The 22,898-nt window shown below is 39.2% G+C and overlaps 1 protein-coding gene and 1 long non-coding RNA gene across 4 annotated transcripts; one reads left to right on the top strand and one right to left on the bottom strand.

Moving 5' to 3' along the window:
• Nucleotides 1-54: 54 nt before the first annotated feature.
• Nucleotides 55-8,892, top strand: LOC147754328 (uncharacterized). Its single transcript, XR_015316603.1, has 2 exons — nt 55-248; nt 5,728-8,892. It is a non-coding gene; the product is annotated as an uncharacterized LOC147754328 (long non-coding RNA).
• LOC111254083 (uncharacterized) lies at nt 6,406-10,538 on the bottom strand. 3 transcript variants are annotated; one of them, XM_022814578.2, is made up of 6 exons: nt 9,184-10,538; nt 8,894-9,078; nt 8,463-8,567; nt 7,816-7,923; nt 7,430-7,549; nt 6,406-6,933 (listed from the first exon to the last, which is right to left on the bottom strand). In XM_022814578.2, exons 1-6 carry the CDS (start codon nt 10,052-10,054, stop codon nt 6,931-6,933), a joined length of 1,392 nt encoding a protein of 463 aa, XP_022670313.1. In that variant the 5' UTR covers nt 10,055-10,538; the 3' UTR covers nt 6,406-6,930. The 3 variants fall into 3 exon arrangements, with proteins under 3 accessions (XP_022670313.1, XP_022670312.1, XP_086830502.1); XM_022814577.2 differs by having other exon boundaries at nt 6,406-6,919; XM_086974376.1 differs by lacking the exon at nt 6,406-6,933 and having other exon boundaries at nt 7,496-7,627.
• Between the last annotated feature and the right edge of the window lie 12,360 nt (nt 10,539-22,898).

The following is a 22,898-nucleotide window of genomic DNA, read 5'->3' as shown; positions in this document are numbered from 1 at the left end:
GCGGAACCTTCCTGAGTTCTTTGACGGATAATGACTAACTAGCATTTACAAATCGACGCATACATAAGACAGAAACCGGCGCTGAGAAAGGGCTATTGCGCCGATTATTACAGTGAAAGAAATTATGATTAAATGCGAGGCAAAATATCGAGGGGGAACGCTCTGTTGTTGAAGGCTCGGCTGCCAAACGGTGCTAAATATGGCAGGTTGGCTGAATTAACGAAACGAGACTGCGTACTGAGAAAGTGGTAAGCGTACGTTTAAACCACGGTCCAGCTGAAATAAAAGCGATACAGAGATATTATATCTATACACAGACATTTCAAAACAAAAAAAAAAATGCTCAATGTGTGTGACTTAGCCGGTCACTTATAGAATAGTCAGATCATTTATTTACGAAGAAAAAAATATAAAGCAATCGGTACGCTATTAAAAATGGAAATCTGATGAGAATTTTTGAAACTATCTAAACCAAACTAAAGTGAATAACCACTGGATAAGCGTTTGGAAGACTCGGATTGTAGTGAAGGTGCACAGATCAAATACGACACTTTCTGCTTTAGGGCAAACTAAATGATGAAAGAATATTCTTAGGTTCACTAAAATAAATCCAAACGAATTAACGTCAGTTGTGAAATCCTGCTTTAGTAAAATGGCTGACCGGTATAGTGTATTTTCAAAAGAAAAAAAAAAAAAGACTTGTTAAAACTATTCTCTAGTGAGAAAGATCATATATAATTGTTTCGTCTACCGTAAGTGTATATGGAATAAAATACATCTAATTGCCTTTGTAGTAGTTCCAAGGCAGCTGGATATCTGATTAAAGAAATGATTTTGAGGCATCGTTTATGAAATAACTTTTATTGTACCGAAGCTGAATTTCTAAAAATTGTGCAAACGGAATATTGTGCATCTTGACAGTATCATTTTGCTCTGCGATAAGTGTATCTGCTATCATCTATTCGCTGAGCTTTCGTACTATGTCCTCATCGTAAGTGTTGAGGAGACTCACAAAGGACTGGTGGATGTTTCGTAGGATGTCATCACACCTTATGATTCCCAACGGGTTTTTAAATAGATGCAGTGGATGACCATCACAAGTATTTCACTTTTACATTAAATGTCTTAACTTAAATTCAATCAGTTTAAAAGTAGTCACCAAAAACCTAATGGTAGCTCATGCTATAAAAATGGGTATCTCAAGAATAAAAAAATAGTGACCCAAACCCAAACTACTCTGATACCGTTGGGGATGTCAGCCATCCTAAATAGGTAGTTAGCCAAATAGGCTATTTAAGTTGTTGGAGCTCATTGTCACTAGGGTCATATAAATAATTAAGAATAACGGCTATAATAATATATTTAGTCCAGTAATAACAAACAGCGTGGCTTGAGTCAAAACGCAGAGATTCCACAATAACAATTTGCTCGTTACTAGTGTGTAAAAACATTATTCGTTCATTTAGTGACTGTTGTATCACAAACATCAATAACACGAACATGCAGACGATATGTGTATAATTATCACAATCTGCTTGCAAAAACAAGACGCGCTGTTCATTCAACATACCCTTTGCGTTTTCACGCAGCAGTTGCAAAGCGTTGTCTTAAGAAGCCTATTGATCGTAGCACTAGGGTCGCTAGAAAGAGGCTTCTCTTCGTGATCAGCTTATACGCGTCCTGATCCTCACGAACACAACAAACGACTTAAGCATAAAAAGGCTTAAATACAACAATGTTCAATTTAGTGAGCGTATAATGAGCACTTATAGATCTTATTGCTAGTTAGATGACTGGATGCGCATTTCCCTTTTTTTTAAAACTAACAATACTTAAGTCGGTAGCAGCCCAGAAAAAAATTCTGGCGAAAACCGCTCATCTGCGTTAAGCACGAAAAACTTGTAGATTTTTGAGACTAACTAACGGTGGAGTATGACGAACACATTATTTAATAGCATCGTGTATGGTCAAGGAAGCGAAACACAAATAGGATTTGATTTCATTTGTTTTTTTATCCAAGTTCCCTCACCCTGAGTTCCAGAAGTATTGCTCCAGTACCACCGAAGTTTCTCCAATTAATTACGTAAACAAACATGTAGGTGAAATTTTCAACTGGACGCTGATGGTATATAACCTAATTATCAGGCACTATCGTAAAAAGACCCGAGTTTCCTATTCAGTAATACGTGACTAAGCTTTTAATCGTGTGTTGCAAATGGAGCGTCGAAGCTTTAGCTGCGAGGCGAAAGATCGCTTCCGGTTATTCCTTACTCTTTCAACAAAAGCAAACATGTTATTTATTATTTAGTAGAGCACGTTAGTTAGGCGATTCGGAAGATGTATTAGCAAGGCATCGTTTATGTTTAACTAATAAAATTACCTAAAATAAGACATCAAAGGATGTAATACATTGAAGCTCGACATTTGGCGCTATAGTGAATATTTGAAGGAATAGACTGTAATGAGAACATGATTCGGACTTCCTTCATAGTCTGCTTGCCTAACGCAAATCAACAAAAATACGGATCAATAGAACATAATCAATGTAAAGGGTAAAATGAGGCGTCATCAGAGTCACCATTAGTTATTTCCTTTACTTTGCTAAAGGAACGTTAAATATTTGTGCGGTAGGCACCCCGGTACCGGACCGTGTATTGCTATTGCAAGTCCGTTAGGGTGTAGTATACCAGAATAATCCCAATTACTACTTTAGTTCTATCTGCTCCCTGAATTCGTGTCCCGGCAGAAGCCACGTGGCTCTTTAGCTCCGACCCTGTCCTGCTTTTATACAAAGATTGGTCTACATTGCCGACCTTCAACAATAGAACAAGAAGTGTAAGGATATTTTATAGTTTATAAACATGATTATTATTCTAAAGGGCCATTCAAATGAAAAACTTAAGCTCAAGAGCCAGACATCAAACACTTTAATGAATCGCACAATTAGTCTACGTACAAATATGATGGGTACGTGTAAATACGTAGAGTTCGAATATGCTGACTGCTATGACGGGGCTCACATAACCTGACCCCAGTATTATAAATGAGAGACATTCTACAGCAAATCTGTTTACTGGGGATGGTGTATTGGTATTCTAAAGACCTGCAAGATGATGATACATTAATATCGACAACTCAATCCTTTTTTAGTCAAGGCTGCCGTTACCCGTTTCAATCAAGCCTAATTAAGCCGGTACTGTTGAATACATTAGGTTCATGCATCTGTAAACGAACGAGCATGGGCACACGTTTGGATAATTAGTAATGCCCCCTCCATAACAATTCTACTAGACGCTAATTGCCGCTGGACGGGTAGATGGCGCAGAATGATATACGTAACCGCGATAGAATAGCACCGGTCAATTAAAAACTTACATTGCTTACTGTTATTAGAGATTAATTGACGGATTTAACGAAGCTACTAAACGTGCTTATAGTATGTCTCAACATAGCAAACGGCTCCGCTGTCATAGCATGGCAAAAATCTGGTGAATACAGAGCTTCAAAATGCTTTATTGTCTTCGGAAAATTTTATCTAGCCATTTAAATCTTAAGCGAAGGTAGAGTTTTATCTGCACAGTGTCTATCACTAGAGAGTTTGTCAACAAGTTCTATAATTACTAGATGTACATTTGACGGTATACATTAATTTTGCAGACGATAGACTGTAACAGAGGCTGCACGTCTTGACACAACGTATCTGGGTCACATTTATTATGAGTATTGCAATTACATACGACTCATCCCACAAGAGCATACTCGTGCATTAGTGTATATGAAATCTGAATTTTCCTTCTAATACTATAAAAAACGTTTTAAAAAAGCCGTTTTCTAATTATCACCATTAAATCAAAGAAAAAATTGATAAGCGGCGAGGCATGTACACCGATGGTGAAACATTGAAAAAACAAAACTATGTGTATAAACCTACCTTATCGAGGTACGAGTATTCAAATGGAGCGTAATTAGAAGCGCTCATTACGATCATGGCCGGGGTAGCAAAGCGAGGAAGTTGAAGAACGACTGATTCAGGCTGATACGTACAGCGTTCTCTCATGCCCTGTTAACTTGTTCGCACAAAATTAGGTGAAAATTCGACCGTAACTGAGTTCAAATTAGACATATAAATAACTCTACTCTAGAAATGATTTCACGGTTCGTTAACGGAAAATGATGACCAATCGGAACGTACACATTTTCTGCTTGTTGTGTTTTTCCTTTCTACCAGGTCAGTTCCTCTAATAGAAGCGCCGTACTAAACTGCAGACCGTTTATCGTTTTAGATTATGAGTACGTCCACCAATGAATCATAGCGAAAAACGTACGTTCTAGTTATAACCACCAATATCCGTCTAACTAATGAAAGACTAGTTGATGACAAACTGACCAACTATATGCAGTAAGCGCAAGATATATTCAAACTGCTGAGATTCTAGTAGGGCTTCGGTTATAACCTAGCCGTAAATGTTGCATGCCTATGCTTAAAAAAATGTTATTCCCGGCGAGTCTATTTGTATTTACAATTTAAGGAGTCAAATTCAAACAATTCAAGGGGCTGGCATACATTTGCCAGCAAAGAAGGTTATGGCTCAAGCCATTACGGTAGACGTTTCCAAATTTAGACTTACGCGTTTGGTACTTGTAAATCTTCACCCTGGCAAGGGGGGCCGTTTTCAGTCCACTTGTTACCCATACTAAAAAAAAAACATTTCTATCCTAAAAAGCTATATATTCCATCAATATACAACATCAATATGCACTTGGAACAAATTCTGCATGGTTCAAATATGCACGGTGATAACTTGGCGGTAAAAATATTGGGCTCGATCCCATAACATGGGGTGAGTATGCGGGGCTGATCAACAACGAATTTGAAAATAAAAAAAAAAGTAAGATTTTTGATAATTGGCTTCGAATAGACGCAACTTTTCGTATAACCGTCGTGGAGTTAGATGACATAATTTGCAAGAGGATGCCGTCACTGGACGACCCTCTCGGCCTTCATCACGTAACTCGCTAACACTTTTGAATCTAAGAGAGCGCTTTGATATGGCCGCCACTTTTGAGCGTTGTTAAGTTTGTTCTGTGAACGATAAGAGTGCAGAACGCATGTTCGTTAAGGGGTCAGAATTTGCGAGGATGTAAACGTTTCAACCGACCAGCCAAATCACCTAGAAATATCATGGAAAATTGTCTTTTACAGCAAAACGACAATCTGACTTTTTTTGTACAGGTCGTTGATATCTAACGCCTCCGCAACAATTAGAAGTGCGTTATTTACGATATTCCGATGATTTGCGCCATTCATCAAACGACACACGGCTAAAACAAAAGCTTCTTAATAAATCTCCGAATAAAACATCCAGAGATGTTTTACTCCGTAGGAACTGTACTAATGAAAACCTTTCAGTTTTCAAGAAAGATTAACCAATAATTTACATTCCAATCAGTTACGGACGATAGTGGAAGCTTGCTAAAATGATCATGAATCTTGGATAGATGTTATAGGGAAACATTTAAAATCTACTTCATTTATAGCAATAATCTGACACAAACAAAAGCTGTTTTTATAACTTATTAGTGAAAATCTGTGGATTTGTGCTTCGGAGTAGTTCACATTATAGTAGACGTGGTTGATTTTCGATAGCAATAACTATCCAATAAAAACGGTTAAAAAAAATGCGAAGTTTAAATGTCGGCAGATTAGTAATCGAAATCCTGTTTTAGGTCATGAGTCCTCGTTGAAGAAGGCGGCGAATTCAGGCACCGTTTGTCTGTAGCTACGAAGCTTCACGTACAAGCATTTAACGTCGGCAAACCTCGTCGATGCCAGGAGAATCTTGGTAGCGGTCATGTGATGGATTTCTGATCTCTACTTTCAACATTGAAGAGCAAATATCGACTTTTTCTGATGAGCTTCTCCGATCGGCATCGCAGGCCATCATTCACCCACATAGTCAAACTCAAAGTGGTGCAATCAGGTCACCTGGCTGCAGCATGAAAGGCAAAAGGCCATTTGCCTACCTTGCAAATCTTCAGGGTGTACTGTTTGCCATCATGAGACTATGCACAATACATACAAAATATGTGGTCCTCATACATTAAGCGGTCCCTATTTCTGGCATCTTGCTGGGCTGCTCTTTTCAACACTTGCTCACAGGAAGGCCTCGTACCTACCCGTGGGATCTGGGCATTACTTGCTTTGATTTCCAAAGGAAAAAATCATCTTAAACAACCATCAAGATTCCGCGGTATTGCGATAGAAATCTGCTTCTTCAAGCTTCTAAACTTGCTTTTAACCCAGCGTTATTCCGAGTTCCTATGAAATCGCAAAGTTACCCAGTTACATTACGTTCGACGATCATATCTACTATTATTTCCCGTTAGAACATAGAACTCAAGTCATGGTCATCTAAAATGCCGCTTTATTTCTTTTCATTTATTTACGTTACATTATTTACATAAATGACAAGTCATCATCGAGCTGTCATCGTTTCGACAACACATCGAAATTTACATACTGATACGTAAACTACAAAAGGTACATTCAAACGCTCAGTCACATCAGCTGGAATGGCCAGCCGGTATATAGTCATCACGTAAATCAGTTATCATATCTGAATAGGGTAAGAGTCAATTCGAGCTGGACGGACTGCGGTCAAGTACATCTCCTTAAACTTGTTAGGGTATACGTACAATGCGCAGCAAGCACAGCGTGGCCTCAGTCGTCCCAAGAACTCTCGTAACGGCTGTTCATTGCATGGCTATTTCTCAGTTTCGCTTTATACTGTTACTAGAACGCCACAATCTTGTCACGTAGGAGGGCGAAAAGGTCAAGCTTCGCGAGGAACACTGACAGCTTTTCACTGGCTTCCGCTATGATATGTTGGCGGATCTTTTCCTTGCGGGACGCGATCACCTAAACAAGTTTTACTATGTAAAAAACGACTCCGCTTTTTTATCAGAGTTGGACAAGGCTATATCGTGCAAGCTCAACAGAAACTGCTGTTTCAAGTCTACTAATAAAACACCCGCTTCTATTCATCATTAAAATTCGTTTCTATATAAACTAAGTAGAACTAAATGTTATATAAGGCATAATAAAAATGCAGAAGCCTCGCCTCGACTGTGAGCAAACTCTCGCCTATTACGTCTCTATTTATTGATATGCACTATTCGGTCGAAATGGTCGCTCATATTCAGAGTTCATTCTTATTGAGAAAAGGAAGTAAACAATACTGTAGGGTTGCCTGTTTCAATTACCAACATGACCGCGGCCTTTCTGTTCTATTCGTTTGACCTTTGGGGATGGAAGTAGAGAAAAATTTATCCAGAAAATCCAAGACGCACATTACGATGCTTCGTCTACTTAAACATTTGCAGAGTTCAATGGTACATGCATGGTGATATTCTAGACGTTTTAACGTACCTTATTGACAATTAGCTTTGTCAACCAGTTGAAGAGGAACGAGGTGCCAGTAAATTTGATAACTTCAGGATCTCCAAAGTCTACATCTAGAGACACCAACGACGGAACGAACCCCTTGAACTAGGTTGAACGCAAGATCAAAACACGTTATATATACATACAGTAAATTTAGAACAGCGGAACAGGGTCGAAAAGTCTCTGAAAAGAGCGAAGATTTAAAAGCAAAAACTATATGTGTTTCCCTGTAGCAAGTATAAACAAACTATTTAACTAATTTGCCATAATTCCTTTTTTAACTAAGTTATCAACTATTGTAGCATACTATATAAATATAGGCTTCAATAAAACGTCCAGTATGAATTAGTAACTTATGCTAATTAACTTACCCTGATTTTCATGTTCACCTTTGCCCCATCAAGTTTAGCGCCAATTATTCCGGAAAGGGCACAGCCACAGCTTCCCACTTTGTAGTGGTATGCTAGTGTAGTGTCGATCTGCGACAAACGGTAGTTTAACGAAATTCGACTTTAACATCATTTTTCGGCGGATAATTTCCATATATTTACGTTGTCGTGGGTAAGCTAACACCTTCTTATACATTATCAAATTAAATATAGTTTATTATATGGCATTGACAAGTGTCGTATATACCGAAAAGGCTAGTTAAAACGCTCTACGTTTCGTGAAGACGTTACTGAGCTACCCTATTCAAGCTAGACTTATTTAACAAGTTATCAATCCGTTGGCAAGACCCAACGAGACTGGTTCAGCCTGATATACAGCTGGGGTCAGTAGTCCGTGTGAATACAACTTGGAATAAATTAAAAGTGGGTTCCATATCAAGGAAGAATAGAGAATGGAAGTAACAATGAGGTACAGGTACGCCTGCGAGCTTCGTAATTGCTAGCGAGTCATCTCCACAAACCAAGTGTATGCAACAAATCCCACGGTAAATTTGCGATAGGATGGCATTTACATGTAATACATACATACATACATACATACATACATACCTACATACATACATACATACCATTTTGATACCCATTCCTGCTTCGACTGTGATGGACCCGTCGTCGAGAACTGCCAAAAGAGCATCGGCTGTTCGGCCAAAAGTTGTCAATCCCTTAATCACGATCTAGAGATATTTATGAATTAGGTATTCAATATTATCATTATATGTACATACTGAGGGGTGGAAACACGCTGACTGTAGCATGCACTTCGGTTAAGGCTGTAACAAGACGACAGCTGACAAACGTAATCTTTTAGTAGTAATCACAATCGTCGTTCTATCTCCCCGTAGTAGTTTGATTATTTTCGTGACTCGAATAAGTCTGGGAGGTGCCTAATGATATTGTTTATGACGCTTGAAAGTCCTATGAGATTATTGTTATTATGTCAATCAAGGAACTAGATTGATACATATGTGACGTGATAATAAAGCTTATGATTGTAAAGCACCTGGTTGACGTAGTTTCCTTCTTTGTCAATAGGTATATGCCCTTCGATTTTTAGCGGGTCGATGAGATGTCGAACTTCCGGACACTCCAACAGTTGAGACAGCACAGCGTCGACGACCATGTTAACATTGTTGGTCTGAATTTCAGCTTGCTCAAGGAACAGTGGGCTGTAAACTCCAAATTTGCCTAGACAAAATATAATAACAAAAATACCATTAAAAATGTCGAAATGAAGCCGCTCAACGGACCTAATATTTGAAATGATGAGTGATAATACATGTTGATGTTTACCGGATCTCTTCTGTACTCGAAACTTGGGACGTGGGCTCCGATCACCTTGTTTCTGTGCTCGGCGTTGGATATGGGCCCGACGCTTGGCTTGGATCAGAAATCTATCATGAAATCCATACTCGGCCTTAGTTCGCTTTTCCGCCTGTGCGCTGCGTGCAAATTGGCCATAACGGCCGACCCCGGCCTGATGTTTGGTTCCGATTTCCGCTTCCGTCGATTGCCCAACTTTGTCCTGATAGTTGGCCTGGGTAATGCGCTTATCTTCCCATGTAGCTTGAGCATGGCGTAAAGCTGGCTTTTCCGTTTGTACCTGCTGTTTGACCTGATTTTTGGGGTGAATACAATACTTGACCTCATCGTGCGGCTGGGCTTGGTCTTCAGGCCAGTTTTGGCATGGGGCTTGCTGCCTGTCTTGGTCTTCATCATAAAGCATATCATAAAGCTGAGCTTGCCGCTGTGCATTAAACTGTTGTCTATCTTTGGGTAGTTGCTCATATAGCCTGCGTGGCCTTCGATTTTTGCCAGATCGTTCATTCCTACTTAGTCGTTCATGTTTGGTTGATTCTTCACCTTTGCTTGGACGCCTCGTCTGTCCGCGACGCTCCTTTCGACGCTTTCCTCGACGTTGTCGCTTACGCGGACTCCGCCGTCTAGCCGGTTCTTGGCCTCCACCTAGTAGCTCGCTCTGGTGGTCTTTGACCTGCTCTGACCCATCTGCACATAGCGCAAATGGTACTGAGCCCAAAACACTTTGAAGGATCGGCTCTTGTTCGTCCCAAGTAAGTTCGCTTGTATTGTTATACTGAGATAAAAAAGACAACAAAATTTGTGCATAGAGGCCTTGTGTCTGATTGCCATCTGATGTGCTCATGGCCTGGCACTACAGCCACAGGCTCTGCATATTAGGATGGTCGTAGTCAATTCATAATAACAACGAGGTACGAGACATTTTTTCTAGGAAGCGTGTTACTAGAAACGGGTCATCTGAATGAGGCAATCCGGGTTTACCTCGCAACCCGCGGTTCCTACGTCAAATAGGTTTAATCGCGCTTCGAAAGTGTATTAATACTTGAATCTCTCTTAGTCAACTTTTATTAAAAAGTGATTATTATTAAAAAGTATTAAAAAGTCTGTGTGAAGTATTTCGGTGAATGGTCTCAGTTTGAGCGGTCAAGACCAAGGAACCGAAGTTTCGAAAATGGATCATTTCAAAGATTTCAGGATAATATATTTTTACTGCATTCATGTGTAAAACCCACTAAAACTTGTTTTCGTGCTATTCTTGCCTTAAAGCATTTAGCACTATTGACTAAGTGAAATTCAGGTAACTTCATTATCTATCAGCATTATTAACATATGACACCGTACCACACCTATATGGATTAACATTTCTTTTTTCGTTAAGATATAAGCACGATATGGAGACATCAATGGCATACATAGGGCATCCGAGCCACGTGCCCGTACAGCTTCACATTCTGAGATATCTTCTTTATCCTCTGTGGATCGAGGAGCAATCGTTTGGACCTTTTCCAGAGCCCTGCTTTGAACAACATAAAAAGATCGAATCAGTTGCGGTTACTTTTAAATCGGGTAAAGCAAACATTTCTACAACACTTTTTCAGTCACTGCTTTGTCTAATTATTATGCTTGGGTAAACTATCATCTAGGCTAGGTAATCGCTGAGAAATGAAAGAAGCTTTGTATTATGTCGCCATCGTTAAAGCATATGAGTGTTGCTTGATGGGGCAAATATTGCAACTTACACAGATGTTTAGTCGTTACGTTCGTTACGCTCTCTGCGTTTGTTCCATCTCTATTCAGCTGCATTTTTTAATATTACATTCAACGTAGCGGTTACGTTATTCTTGATTCCATACTTATGTTCACGGGTGTGTGTGAAGTGTGACGTTTTCGAAACTGCATCAGAAGCAACTTGCCGAAGCCGTATCTGGAGAATGACCGCGGATATTGCGATTTCTATTTAGGTCGAGGAATATATTTTGTCTGTTTTTAGCGACCCACGCGACACTAATCAAAGACGTGCTAATAAAACACTTCATTGATGATGATGTCGACAGTTTGATCTGGTTCTTTCTCGATGAGTTCGGGGGGATTCGGGCAGCTATGCATCTCCAGATGAGCTCTTTTCGGCAGCTTCGTTGTGGACCATAAGTTAATGGCGCCACACTAAAATAATAGGTTCCACAAAAGGCCTCGTAAGTTGAAGGATTTACACGTAATAGTTTACGGTGTTTGCAAAAAGTTTAATTAATGTCAGTCAAATATATCCAGTTTAATAGAATGAATAAACTCCGCAAAAATTTAGCAAAGCTTGAATACAGTATTTCGCAAAAAAATAAACGAATGATTCGTTTATTTACGATAGCAGGTTGGGATATAATACAGGTTTTGGGTAGAATATAACTATAGTAACTTGTAATATTTCTAGACGCGATATCCAATATACAAAAACGCACACAAATGTTTTTTTGGTAATACCTTCTATACAAATAGAATGATCGATATCGTACTTAAGCAGGCAGCGTTATTTCCACTGAAGAAAAAAATCATCATTTAACTGGGACTTTTGGGCCAAACAAACTGAACCTGGCCGATCGAGGCATCAATAGAATTTGACATTTCTCCATTATAACTAGACGATTTGAGGAAGTGTTACCTCATCCTTGGTAACCTTAAATCTGACTGTATCAAAACTACTTGTATCGGTTGAAACTTTCAACGCGCTTTTTGTAAGCTCTAATCATACGAACATACACGATATGGATAGAAGTTGACGGTTTAACTTTTTTGTATATAAAAGTATCCCACAACAGCTTCTTGGTAGACTCCCCGAAATTTCCATTCACTCGTTTGGCCACGTTGGAAAGTGGACATAGAGCGACGCAGGACTGGTGTCATTTTTTTTACACTTTTGGCTATTTTTACTGTGTGAACAAGCTCTCTGAGGTATTAGCTAGGGGGTATAGTATCGAAAATTTGTTTGAGTGAATGCATTAATTGTTTTTTTCTTTTGATATTAATTGGATATCGCCAAATGATACATTTATTTCCAATGTTTACTCATGAACTTTCTGTGTTTATCACTTGAATTCATTTTTATGGGTACCTGTGTTAGTGACGTGTGTTGTCGCTACTAGTTTTTAAGACCGTCAATAAAATCTGACGATTGAAGTAGGGGAGTCCCTTCATTTACTAGATTGCTTGATGACCTCTTCATGTCGACCGAATAAAGCTATTGGCTTTTGTGCTATTTTAGCTTGAACCCTTACGGTCCGATCATGTAAACGGGTGCCTGCGCATGTCAGCGTTGTAGTAGGCTCACGAGTCCGTCACCAATAAGCTGTCGGTATCATTATAGTTTGTATTGACACTGTAAAACCACTTAGTGAGCGTGTTCTGGTGCGAAGCTGCGCACGGCATTTAGAAATCGGCTTAATGGTAATCTGTTATGCGGAACGGGTTTGAGAATCCTCATACAAATAAAATGCGTTTTTTATGAGAGACGAAGCAAAAACATTAAATAAACCAATTATAAGCCATTGCGTATAGTATTTTATTCTCATTCGTTTTTGTTTTTTTTATTAAATATTAACGTACGTGCAAACTGTAATAGTGAGAGTCGATTGGACGTTGCTGGATAACAGTAAAGCGTGTTTACGGTTTACACACTACGATCCATGCTTTGTGATACGACTTCATGCAATTAAGATATGGAACACTTAATTCTGCGACGGTTCTAGCAAACACAGGACGCCTATTCTCCGCTTTTTTTGTATAGACAATCGCATGCAGGCCATATCGGAAAGAACCCACCATTAAGTTTGCTCAATCAATACGGGTTAGCTTTAGCAGTTTTTTTTCAGCAACCAAAAACAGTCGCTGTTAATTACGAAGTGATCGATCGTTTTTACCGTTTGTGAAGCACACCGACAATGTGATTTCGCGTAAATTTTTCTGTGATTGCTAAACGGTAACAATTCTATTCACGTATGTTGCGCTAGTGAATATCAAAGGATCTCTTAATATGAGAAAGTACGTTCCCAAAAAACCGTTAACCCCATTTAGGTATGATAGACCGGTTAATCGTCTGTATATCGACAGGTCTGATTTCAGCACTCGATTTTGATGTAGTACGGGTCGAAGATACGAGTCAATGCCTATCGCAATAAGGCGGATAGAGGGAGGCTAGACGAGATAGATGACCAAAAGCTATCAAAGCCTATAATCGTTCCATATTCCCTAGTTATCTAGTATAAACTACAATGGCTTTAATAGCAGCGGGACTGTAATATGAATTAGACGATACTTAATGAAAAACCACAAAACAGTGCGTTTGGTACCCTGTAACATTTTTGACATGTAAGCCGGTAAACAGTCATGATGGAACCTACGTCGAGTGTATTGATGGCTGCAGGATAAAAGATACAGTAAATTATCTATTGATTAGCGGATTAGTAATTAATGCGGTTACAGAAGCGAATCCGACCTTTAAAAGCTCATGATTAGTATCAAAGTTGTACGTGGTCAATTATCTTTCCTTCAATTCATTAGTTTGGACATGATGTATACAACGCTGCGGATTCGGACTGCGACGGAACTTTGGCTAGAGACCCGGTGCGAGATCTAAATACGGAAGAAAATATAATTGAAGCCGCTGAAATTCAAAAGAAAAATACGTTGCTTACAAGCAACATAAATCCTTGACAAAAACAGGCCTTTCTTTGGAAGACTGTACAACGACAGGTCGAAACAAACAGGTAGCTGCTGCTTCTGCAGAGGTAGATAGGCAGACGGTGATGCCAATGATGATTGCATATGTCTATTACTCTATTAATGTCGGAGTTACAGCGGTGACTGTTTGATCATGTAAACGTTTAATATAACCACTTCCACTACTCATACAATGCTGTATTATGGATGCAACGATTGCCTCTGCCCTCGGAAAGTCAACACTGTCGATTTGTATCGCAAAGAGGTGTTGACAACCTGTTTCCATCTCTCTTTTTGTAACTGTTTTTGATAAGCTTGTCCGTATACCACTTCTCATAATGAAATATATGGTAACTGCTTCTTACTCATATATCTTACACCTCTTACAGGGTATACATACATATATATCTTTGACTATTGTACTTTTCCTGCAATCGCAATTAACCGGGGTGACATATATCGTCCACAATTATTACGGTAGTTTTGTTTTTACGATGGGTTTGTCTTACCGCACAACCTTTATTTGCCGATGTTTTATAACGGTTCTTTGGCTTCAATGTTCTATGTCCTGGAAATTGTGCTCGATCATATTTGTTCACTTCTTAGCAGTGTTGTATAATAATATACATCTCAAGACGAACCCGCTCTGTCCTACTCTGCAAGGTCATAGAATCATAATGCTATTGAAGTTGGCGACTCTATTGAAAAAGTTTCGCAGATTCCGTTGGCTGGTAATGCGTACGCTTATCTCCAGAAACCAGTATCCAGTATGGCCCGTCATGACACAACAACGCATTTACAGATCGCACATTAAATTTATGACCATAACGTTTAATATTAATCGTGCCGGGCATGATCTTCGACTCCAGAGCGTAAGACGGAACAAGAACTTTCGTGTGACGAATTGGTACCTGGTCGAAAAAAATTGACGGAGGAACAAAGCGATAAAGAGAATGCCGAGCGCGGTTCAAGCAAGCGAAATGCAGGATGAAGTCTCCAAACGCCGTGAATACAATTTAGATATCGCTAAGGAGCTTGTCCATCCACGTATTGAGACTTCGTTTGTCGTTAAATATATAGTTATTACTTTCATTTGCTGAAGATCGGGAAAAATGGTCAGCTGTAGGCGCATGGTCTGAATGGCGTATTGCAAAAGAGCTCCGCTTAAGCTCTTCCAGGCCGGCTTCTACAATGTTTGCTATGTGCGGCCTCACATCGCTTCGGGCAAAAGTGACTTCGCCTCGGCTATCAGCTTCTTTCTGTTGGATAGCTTCGTTTGATTGAAGCAACTAGGCCATATGCAGATCTTTATTGACCATCTTACTCTTTGTAAGCATTGCACGATATAGAGAGCACACCAATTCCGTTCACGTAACCCAGGACATACACAGGCTTTGAATTTTTGGTAAAATTCTGTGCATTCAAGATGTTTTACAGTCTGATGCTCTTGAGTTGGCCCCTCAGTTAATTAATGAGTTGTTTGCCCTATGGGATTTTCATCGAGCTCGGGTGGTCGATCGTGTTATATGACATAAAATACATAGAACTTAGCAGACCCATCCCAGCAGCTCTTTTAGTTACATAGCCTTTGGCGTACACGGCACAAATATCCCAGGTTGCTTCGGCAGTTTCAGCAAAAAAAGAGAAGTAAATACCGAAAATAGTTTTTTCATCCGGAATTTGCATCATTGGAACCTTAAACCTACATTCTGTTGGTCGCACAATGGAAAAATGTTATCGTAACGGGCATACGGAGAAAAAACACATAAAAAGCGGGAAACATTGCAAATAAACGAATATTATATAGGTTTCATATATATACATACATATATATAGCTAGATCCAAGACATGCACGTGAAGCATATATACTGACTGTACTAAAGGCATAAATGTTTTTTATTGTGAACTTTAAATTATAAAAGAATAACAGGTTTGAAGTTCAATAATCTACTGGCGGCTACACATTGGCCTGTTACGAGATTAGAGATTAAGTTACGAAATTTAGCATTGCAAATTTCACAATCATAGTCTGTTCCACAAAAATCATCCCGACCAGCACAGCAAGTCATGAAATCCGTAAATGCACACCTGGTCGTAACTTTGCGATCGGTTTTATTTGAGCGCTTCCACTCCCCGTAGGTTTTTAAGAGCGCTAAGAAAAATGACAGTTAAACTTGCACCGTTTTTAACTCTGACGAAAGTGCAATATGTTGCAAGACAGACACCTTTCAAAGCACTCTGACGAACGTTGAAGCCTGTCTTCTAAGGTACGCTCGTAGCGTTCATTTTAGGAACGGTATCTGGGTACTGTTTAGTATAGTGAGGTCTCATAAGCTTAGCTCTTCCTAAATGACAACGGTAGACGCGACCTTCAGATTAAACTATGTAAGAACTGCTGCTTTCACTAGTTATTGCGGTTCTTCAATCATGCACACCATAATTATTGCCGAGTAGAGTCAGCGGAAGACTTTTCTCTTGTGATCACTGTTAAGCCTAGGTGCTCAGAGCTTGGTCACGGCGTTTGATTGCGCACTATCCAAGAAAAATAAATCACGTCTTGGAAACTAGGCTTATAGGTTTTGCAGCGCGTATTTGGAGAACGATCTGTGATATGGCTGTTCAAAATGGCAGAGGCCTATTGCACCTGCAACCTGGCCATTTTGTGCATTTCAAAACTGATGACATACAGAACCATTTTCACGGGCGATAATTTGTTTTCTATGCAAGAAGAAGGATTGTTAATATACATCTGTTTTAAGATTATAAACTGTATAAACAAGGACCCGAACTGACCCTTGAGCGACCCCCAACATCCGTTTGATGCCCCTATTCTTCGTGACACTACGGTCCAGTGTAATCAGATTTTTCCTAAGGTATCTATTTTAGCAAGTTTAGAATTTTTTTTTATATGTTCGGTTGTGCGAATTTGGTCAGTACGACAAATCCGACTATGGAATCAAACGCTGCTCTGAAATCCACGAACATTAAATCGAAAGGCTGATAGTAATGCTTAGAGTCCTCTCGATTGTCCTTATGACTACTCCTGCAGACTGTCAGTGTCGATCTGGCGGTCCAGCATTCCTGTTGTTTGTCTCATGATGACTCGCTATTATACAGATGAGAAATCGGACGTCCAACTAGTATGCTCGAAAGAAGCATGTAAAGCACGCTCCACTGCGTTACCGTTATTTTCAAAATTTTCCAATCGGCGGTGGTCTCGTGGAACCTTTATCAGCTCGGAAAAAGTGGCTCAGATCGGCGAGAGCTGCTTTCGGCGGCAATGAAAATTTTTTTCAGATAATCTGGTTGTTTGTAGTTCTACTTGTCGTTACTGGCTTCTTTTTTGTTCCTGTGTTTTCTGCACTTCGGAGCATAAAAGCGTTCGACTGGCAATAGTGAATGTTTGATCCAAGTCGAAGCACGGGTCTTTGGCGTCTCTTCGTTGTTGGATTTCTCTCTGAATATGTCTGTTCTTGTCAAGTTCTGGTGAGTGCGTCTACTTATTCACTTCGGCGGTACGTAACGGGTCTTGACGTCTAAAAAAATCGTTGCTGCGCTTGTCATACCCCCTCTGCTTACGCCGAAGCCTGCGATGCCGAATACGGACAATAATAGCCCCCCTGTTCTTCAAACCGTAAAGTGGTTGTTCTATACTTATCAGAATGTTCATAAAACAATTATGTCTGTTCGTTTTTTCTGCGATGCTACAGTGTCGACGTATCAGCTAAACACAAAAATTTATCAGCAAATGCTAGACTATGATCCAATGGAACACCGCATACAAGCACGTAAAATATATGCAATACTGAGGCCTGTTAGTCGTCATCATGACCGTAACTCTGAATTGTTTTGCTTTATGCAATGATTTTCAACGATATACTATTGGCAGATAACTAAAACTAGCAGCTGGCAGCCAAGTTATAACGAGCTCAAATAGGCCCTCTATTACAACCGGAAGCTAGCAGTCTATGGAGTACGGTTCCTTTCAGGGATCTAGGTTTGGCTTCAGTAGCCTAACTCGACTCTTGAAATCGACTTAATCGTTGGCTGGTTCGTTCGTTCTAAGGCAGCGCAACTCTTTCAGAAGTTATCTGAGGTTTGCGCAGTGTTTTCTTCCGTCTTCTGATGAATATACATATATCCAAGTGGTCAATATAGGGTTACATGGCTGCACGTTTTCTTAGAGGTCTTATTAGCTGTTCAAAATTTGAAAGAAACTCTGACGTTTCCTAAGGTATATAAACTATCCTGGCAGTTTCTTCCAACCTTTCGATACCTGAAAGAGAAACCAGCTCGTTTGTGCCAATGTTACCTTCTAGAGTGATTTTTGCTAGGACTAAAACAGCACGTGTCATCTTCGTTCTGAATTCTACGAACAACCTATCATTCGTGTCCAGATTACGCTGAAGTATACTTGTCCCGAGTGTGGTGACAAACAGTCACCATTGGTCATTTTTAATCACCTGTTGTTCTGAAAGAACGAGGCGGCAAATTTGAAAAACATCTGGTGGTCGCTGCGACAAATGTTTGACTAACACAATGCTGATTGCATACTTCTAGATGTGTGTCGCAAGAAAGCATTAGAGGTGTGGCCTAGAAAAGGTAGAAATTTTCTAATAATATAGGGTAGATCTTAGAACATGCTTAACATCACGAAGAAATATTTAGCAGTAGCCCCGAACTTCGATACCACGTAAGCTTCTCTATCCTTTCCTTTTCTTTAAAAGAAATGGAAAAAACACTTTATTAACTACGAATTGCTTCGTTAGCATATGGCTGCATACGCAAAAACGTGAACAATTGATCTATCTATAAACACTGCATATGAATGAGAATATATTGAACATAAGTATTACGTACATACAGCCTGTAGCAGTATTAAAATTTTCCTTCATTTTTTTTTTTCTGTACGATATGCCTCCCGGAGCACAATCCCTTTGAGCAAGCTGGACATTAGAGTTACATCTACTTTACGACTTGCCCTTGGGAACTGGTAATAGCCGTTGTTCTAACTGCATCCACCTGTCTCTGGGTAGCGCGAATTCTATTTCATTTCTCACCTTCGAAAAGTCTACTATTCAGATCTTTTTCGCGCCCCAGATTTGTCTGAAAATATTTGGTCTATTTGCCTTACAAGTTTCGAGCTTTATATCCTATGATTTCAGCGATTGCTCATAACAATGATAGGCATACGTCAATAACATTACCCCGGATAAAATTTGTGTGTATGATGCATTAGCTTGAAATCATCTGCTGAGACAAAGCTTGCAAAAATAAGGTCGATAATCGTTCTCCTGATCCTTAATTTCTCAGTGGGAATTAAAGGCTATAGCAATTAATATATATATAATTACCTATTCCAACTGCTAGCGATATTTTCTAGTTTATGAGATAATAACCGATCATTAATCAAAGTACACCCTGCACTTGTATGGGGCATCGTCGTTCCCTTAATCTGGAAAATGTATCGGAAAATATGATTTTTCGACAAACAAACATTCGATAATACATACGTATAGGTTTGTACATACAGAGCATAGGAGTCGTCTTCTCTAGCAAAGATACCACAAAAGTTATCGAAAATTACATATAACTCGCGCTTGATTACGAAAAAAAAACGAGAAAAAAATAGGAACGAGCTTACACCCGACTCTTGAAAAATGTATGCAAACAAAAAACCACCCTAAGAAAGACCCGCAACAAAGGATATCATTTTCCACTCGTAACTTTGTGCTAAGTCATTACCAATTAGGGTAAGAAGTTCAGAAGCGGCGTATTATTATTATTATTATATTTCTCGCTTGAAAGACAAGCCGCCTTTGGAGCTTACGTGTGATGAGAACAGTTTGTCCTTACGTATGAAATGTTCATCTAAATTCTACTACATTCTTTTTTAGCACCCGCTACGAACATGTTATCGCAAAATGGAAGCGAGCGTCAAACTATATGTAGCATTCATACCTCACTATTGAAAAGATCGAAGATGTTACGAGACCGGATCGACAAACGCAAACGAAAAAGCAATCCTCTCTGCAATCCCTCTCTCTATTGACGCAAATTGCGTAACGTAAAAACTATTTGAAACAATACAGATTAGGAGTTGTCCATTCTAGGGTCGAATAGAACTAGGTGTTTACGAACGAGCGACGGAGATTGTTGTTTGTACATACAAATAACTGTATGTACAATGTATTAGGAATTAGCTGTGAATTAATCGCGTGAAAAATATCATTTATATGACAACGAAAAACTTTTCAGTGAAAAAACCATAAAAAAAAAACACCGAAAAACTAGAAGAAGAAGGACTAGAAAGGAAGAAAGAAATAGGGCAGATTCGGTTTGCTCATTTGTCCCGTACCACTGGCGTTAATAAATTCCGCATATTTATACTTATATCATATCAATTAGAAAACATACGTCCATTTTCGATGACTGCTTAAACTGGAATGAAGTTTGATCTTGTTGCTGGTAAGTTGCAGTTTGTCGACCAGCGGAACCCGATGCGAGATTTGGCACCGGTAAGTGAGCGTTAAGCGGCGTTGATAGTAAAACCATTTTCTAGTACCTTTATAGCAAAAAAAAAAAACAGCTAAATTATATGCTTCGGGTGACTAGCGTAGCGTTCCCTAATAGCGCTATACTTCAACGAAGAAATGTCCATTGGCTAATGTGAAAATAGTTCTATAAACAACTATTTGTAAACAAAAGCTAAAGGAAAAAACAAGCAGACAAACGTCAAGTTTTAGTTCTATGACATAGGATTGGATCAGGACACTTCACTATTGCTTCACTGGCATGATTGAATACCGTATAACATTGCAAAACGTTTGCTCCGCTAACAAAGTCTGACCAGCCATTTGTGCCGTACGTTGATACAGGTTGGAGTGTCTATGAAGTACTAAATCTTTAATCACTGAGAGCAGTAAACATGTTAAAAAATATATTTGGTCTTTCTTTCTTTTTACTGGGGGGAAAAGGGGAGGGGTCATTCTGCAATAGAAAGGGAGCAAGCGATAGCTTATAACGATTTTTTTTCAGGTTCGACTTCGAGTCTGAATATATCACGGTGCTCTGTAACGTTACGTTAGCAAAAGGCCTGTTTGTGTCCTCGTTGAGAACTTTCGAAGGCCACCCTGTTTAGCACTTTGCTATATGGTATTTGAATATGTTTTTTTGTACATTCAATGCTTCGACAAAATTGTGCTTAATTAAATTTATTTACCAGCACAACTGTAATCGTAATCAAGATTCTTACGTTTCCGATCTTAAAAAATGTCCAATCGAAATTTTCTTGTCCAAAATACCAGTACGCAAAACTCAGTCACTTATTTTAAGTTGTACGCAATTAACTTGTGCATGTAAGATGTTTATCTCAATTGATATCTATTACGGCTTTTTAAAAGGATTCGACGAATTTACCAATATATCAAGATGTCGGATGAATATATTACGAGAAATAGTAACTAAAAATGGATAATAATAAAATGGAGGTTCTCTATAATATTGGCAAAGCGAACACATAAAGGTGTAAACAAGGCATGACAAACTGACACTCGGTAAAGATGTATCGTTTTTTTTTAACACCTAAGCCAATACGCTGTACTATACAGCTACCGCGGCTGCATACATATAACTGTTCTGCTATAATTACGATGGGGCATACATGAACATTATCAAGATAAACAATTTTCGAAGTTGCCTGGTACGACGTCACATCGTTTTAGCGTAAAATAAAAATTCAAGTTCCCACATCCATTGAGCATGTCATGCGCGCTATGTCGAATTTCGTAATTGTCCATTTATATACGTGTGCATATTATGAAAAGCTTCTATCCGTCTACGCTTCAAAGAACGAAACGCACTGGTGCATTGTTTCGTTTGATGATGGAAATAAGCAGCTATGTAAAATAGTATCTAAGGGTAGTACCGACACGAATCGGTAGATATCACCACGTACGGCACCACGTACGGAGGTATATCTACATATATAAACTATTTGTTTGCTAAAATGTTCATCTGAAAGCCGGCTTTGACGGTTTTCAGTCTATAGCACAATGAAGAGATTCTCTTTCGGAGAGAGCTGGTGTCGCAAATAGCGCAGGCCACGATCTTCGTCTACGACATTATTTTCCAACCCGTCCCGATCAATGTATTGTAACTGCGGTTATCGTTATTACTTCTGTTGTTTTTCATCTCGTATCTTGTTCTATGCATTGCTTTTCGTATTCTCTTCTTTACATTTTTTATATATTGTTTATATTTGTACATGTTATATATATATATATATATATATATATATATATATATATTCTTTTTAATCTCCCCGACTTTTTGGAGAGCTGAATTTAAGAAGTCTGTATTAACATAGGTTATGGATTCGCTGCGGTCGGTGAGTCATAGTCGTGACGGGCTCTACGAATGACGCCAGGATATATTAAAAAATTTTGCCTTCCTTTCGTAGATTATAGCTCTTACATTGAAAAAGTTTTTTGCAGTCGTAGAGAAGAGCAAGAACGTGTGTCATCTTTTAGTGTGCTCATGGTTGACTTCAAGCTCCCCTAATGCTTCTTGAAGAATTCTTGAAAAGATTCGAACAGCTTATCAAACCTTGAAGTTTCCATTCTAACCGATGGCATAGCCAGCAAAATTTGAAGCTTTTTTTTTTGTGCATCTCTGCAAAATTTCGAAGATCTCACCATACATCGCAGCAGAGTGCGCGACTTCTTCAAAAATAAATAATGCAATTGATAACAGCCTGGGAAACAGTCAATGTTAGGTGTCGATTCGGGGCGGGAGATGCGATCTACCTTCGTTGTTGCGCATTGTTTAGCGACAAACATCGCACTGGTATACGTGCCTCCGAAGCCTAGCTTAAACCTCTCGGTCCGCAACGTGAAATGACTACTCATAATAACGTATAATGACGTAATCCCTTTCTATTAGTTCTATCGTGGGCCGTTTTTACGAGTAAGTTCATTAA

This window comes from Varroa destructor, unplaced genomic scaffold (genome assembly GCF_002443255.2).
Source record: "Varroa destructor unplaced genomic scaffold, Vdes_3.0 BEIS01000007.1, whole genome shotgun sequence".
Lineage (NCBI taxonomy): Eukaryota > Metazoa > Arthropoda > Arachnida > Mesostigmata > Varroidae > Varroa > Varroa destructor.
The sequence above is the reverse complement of the archived record's forward strand: the minus strand, read 5'-3'. Positions and strand labels throughout refer to the sequence as shown.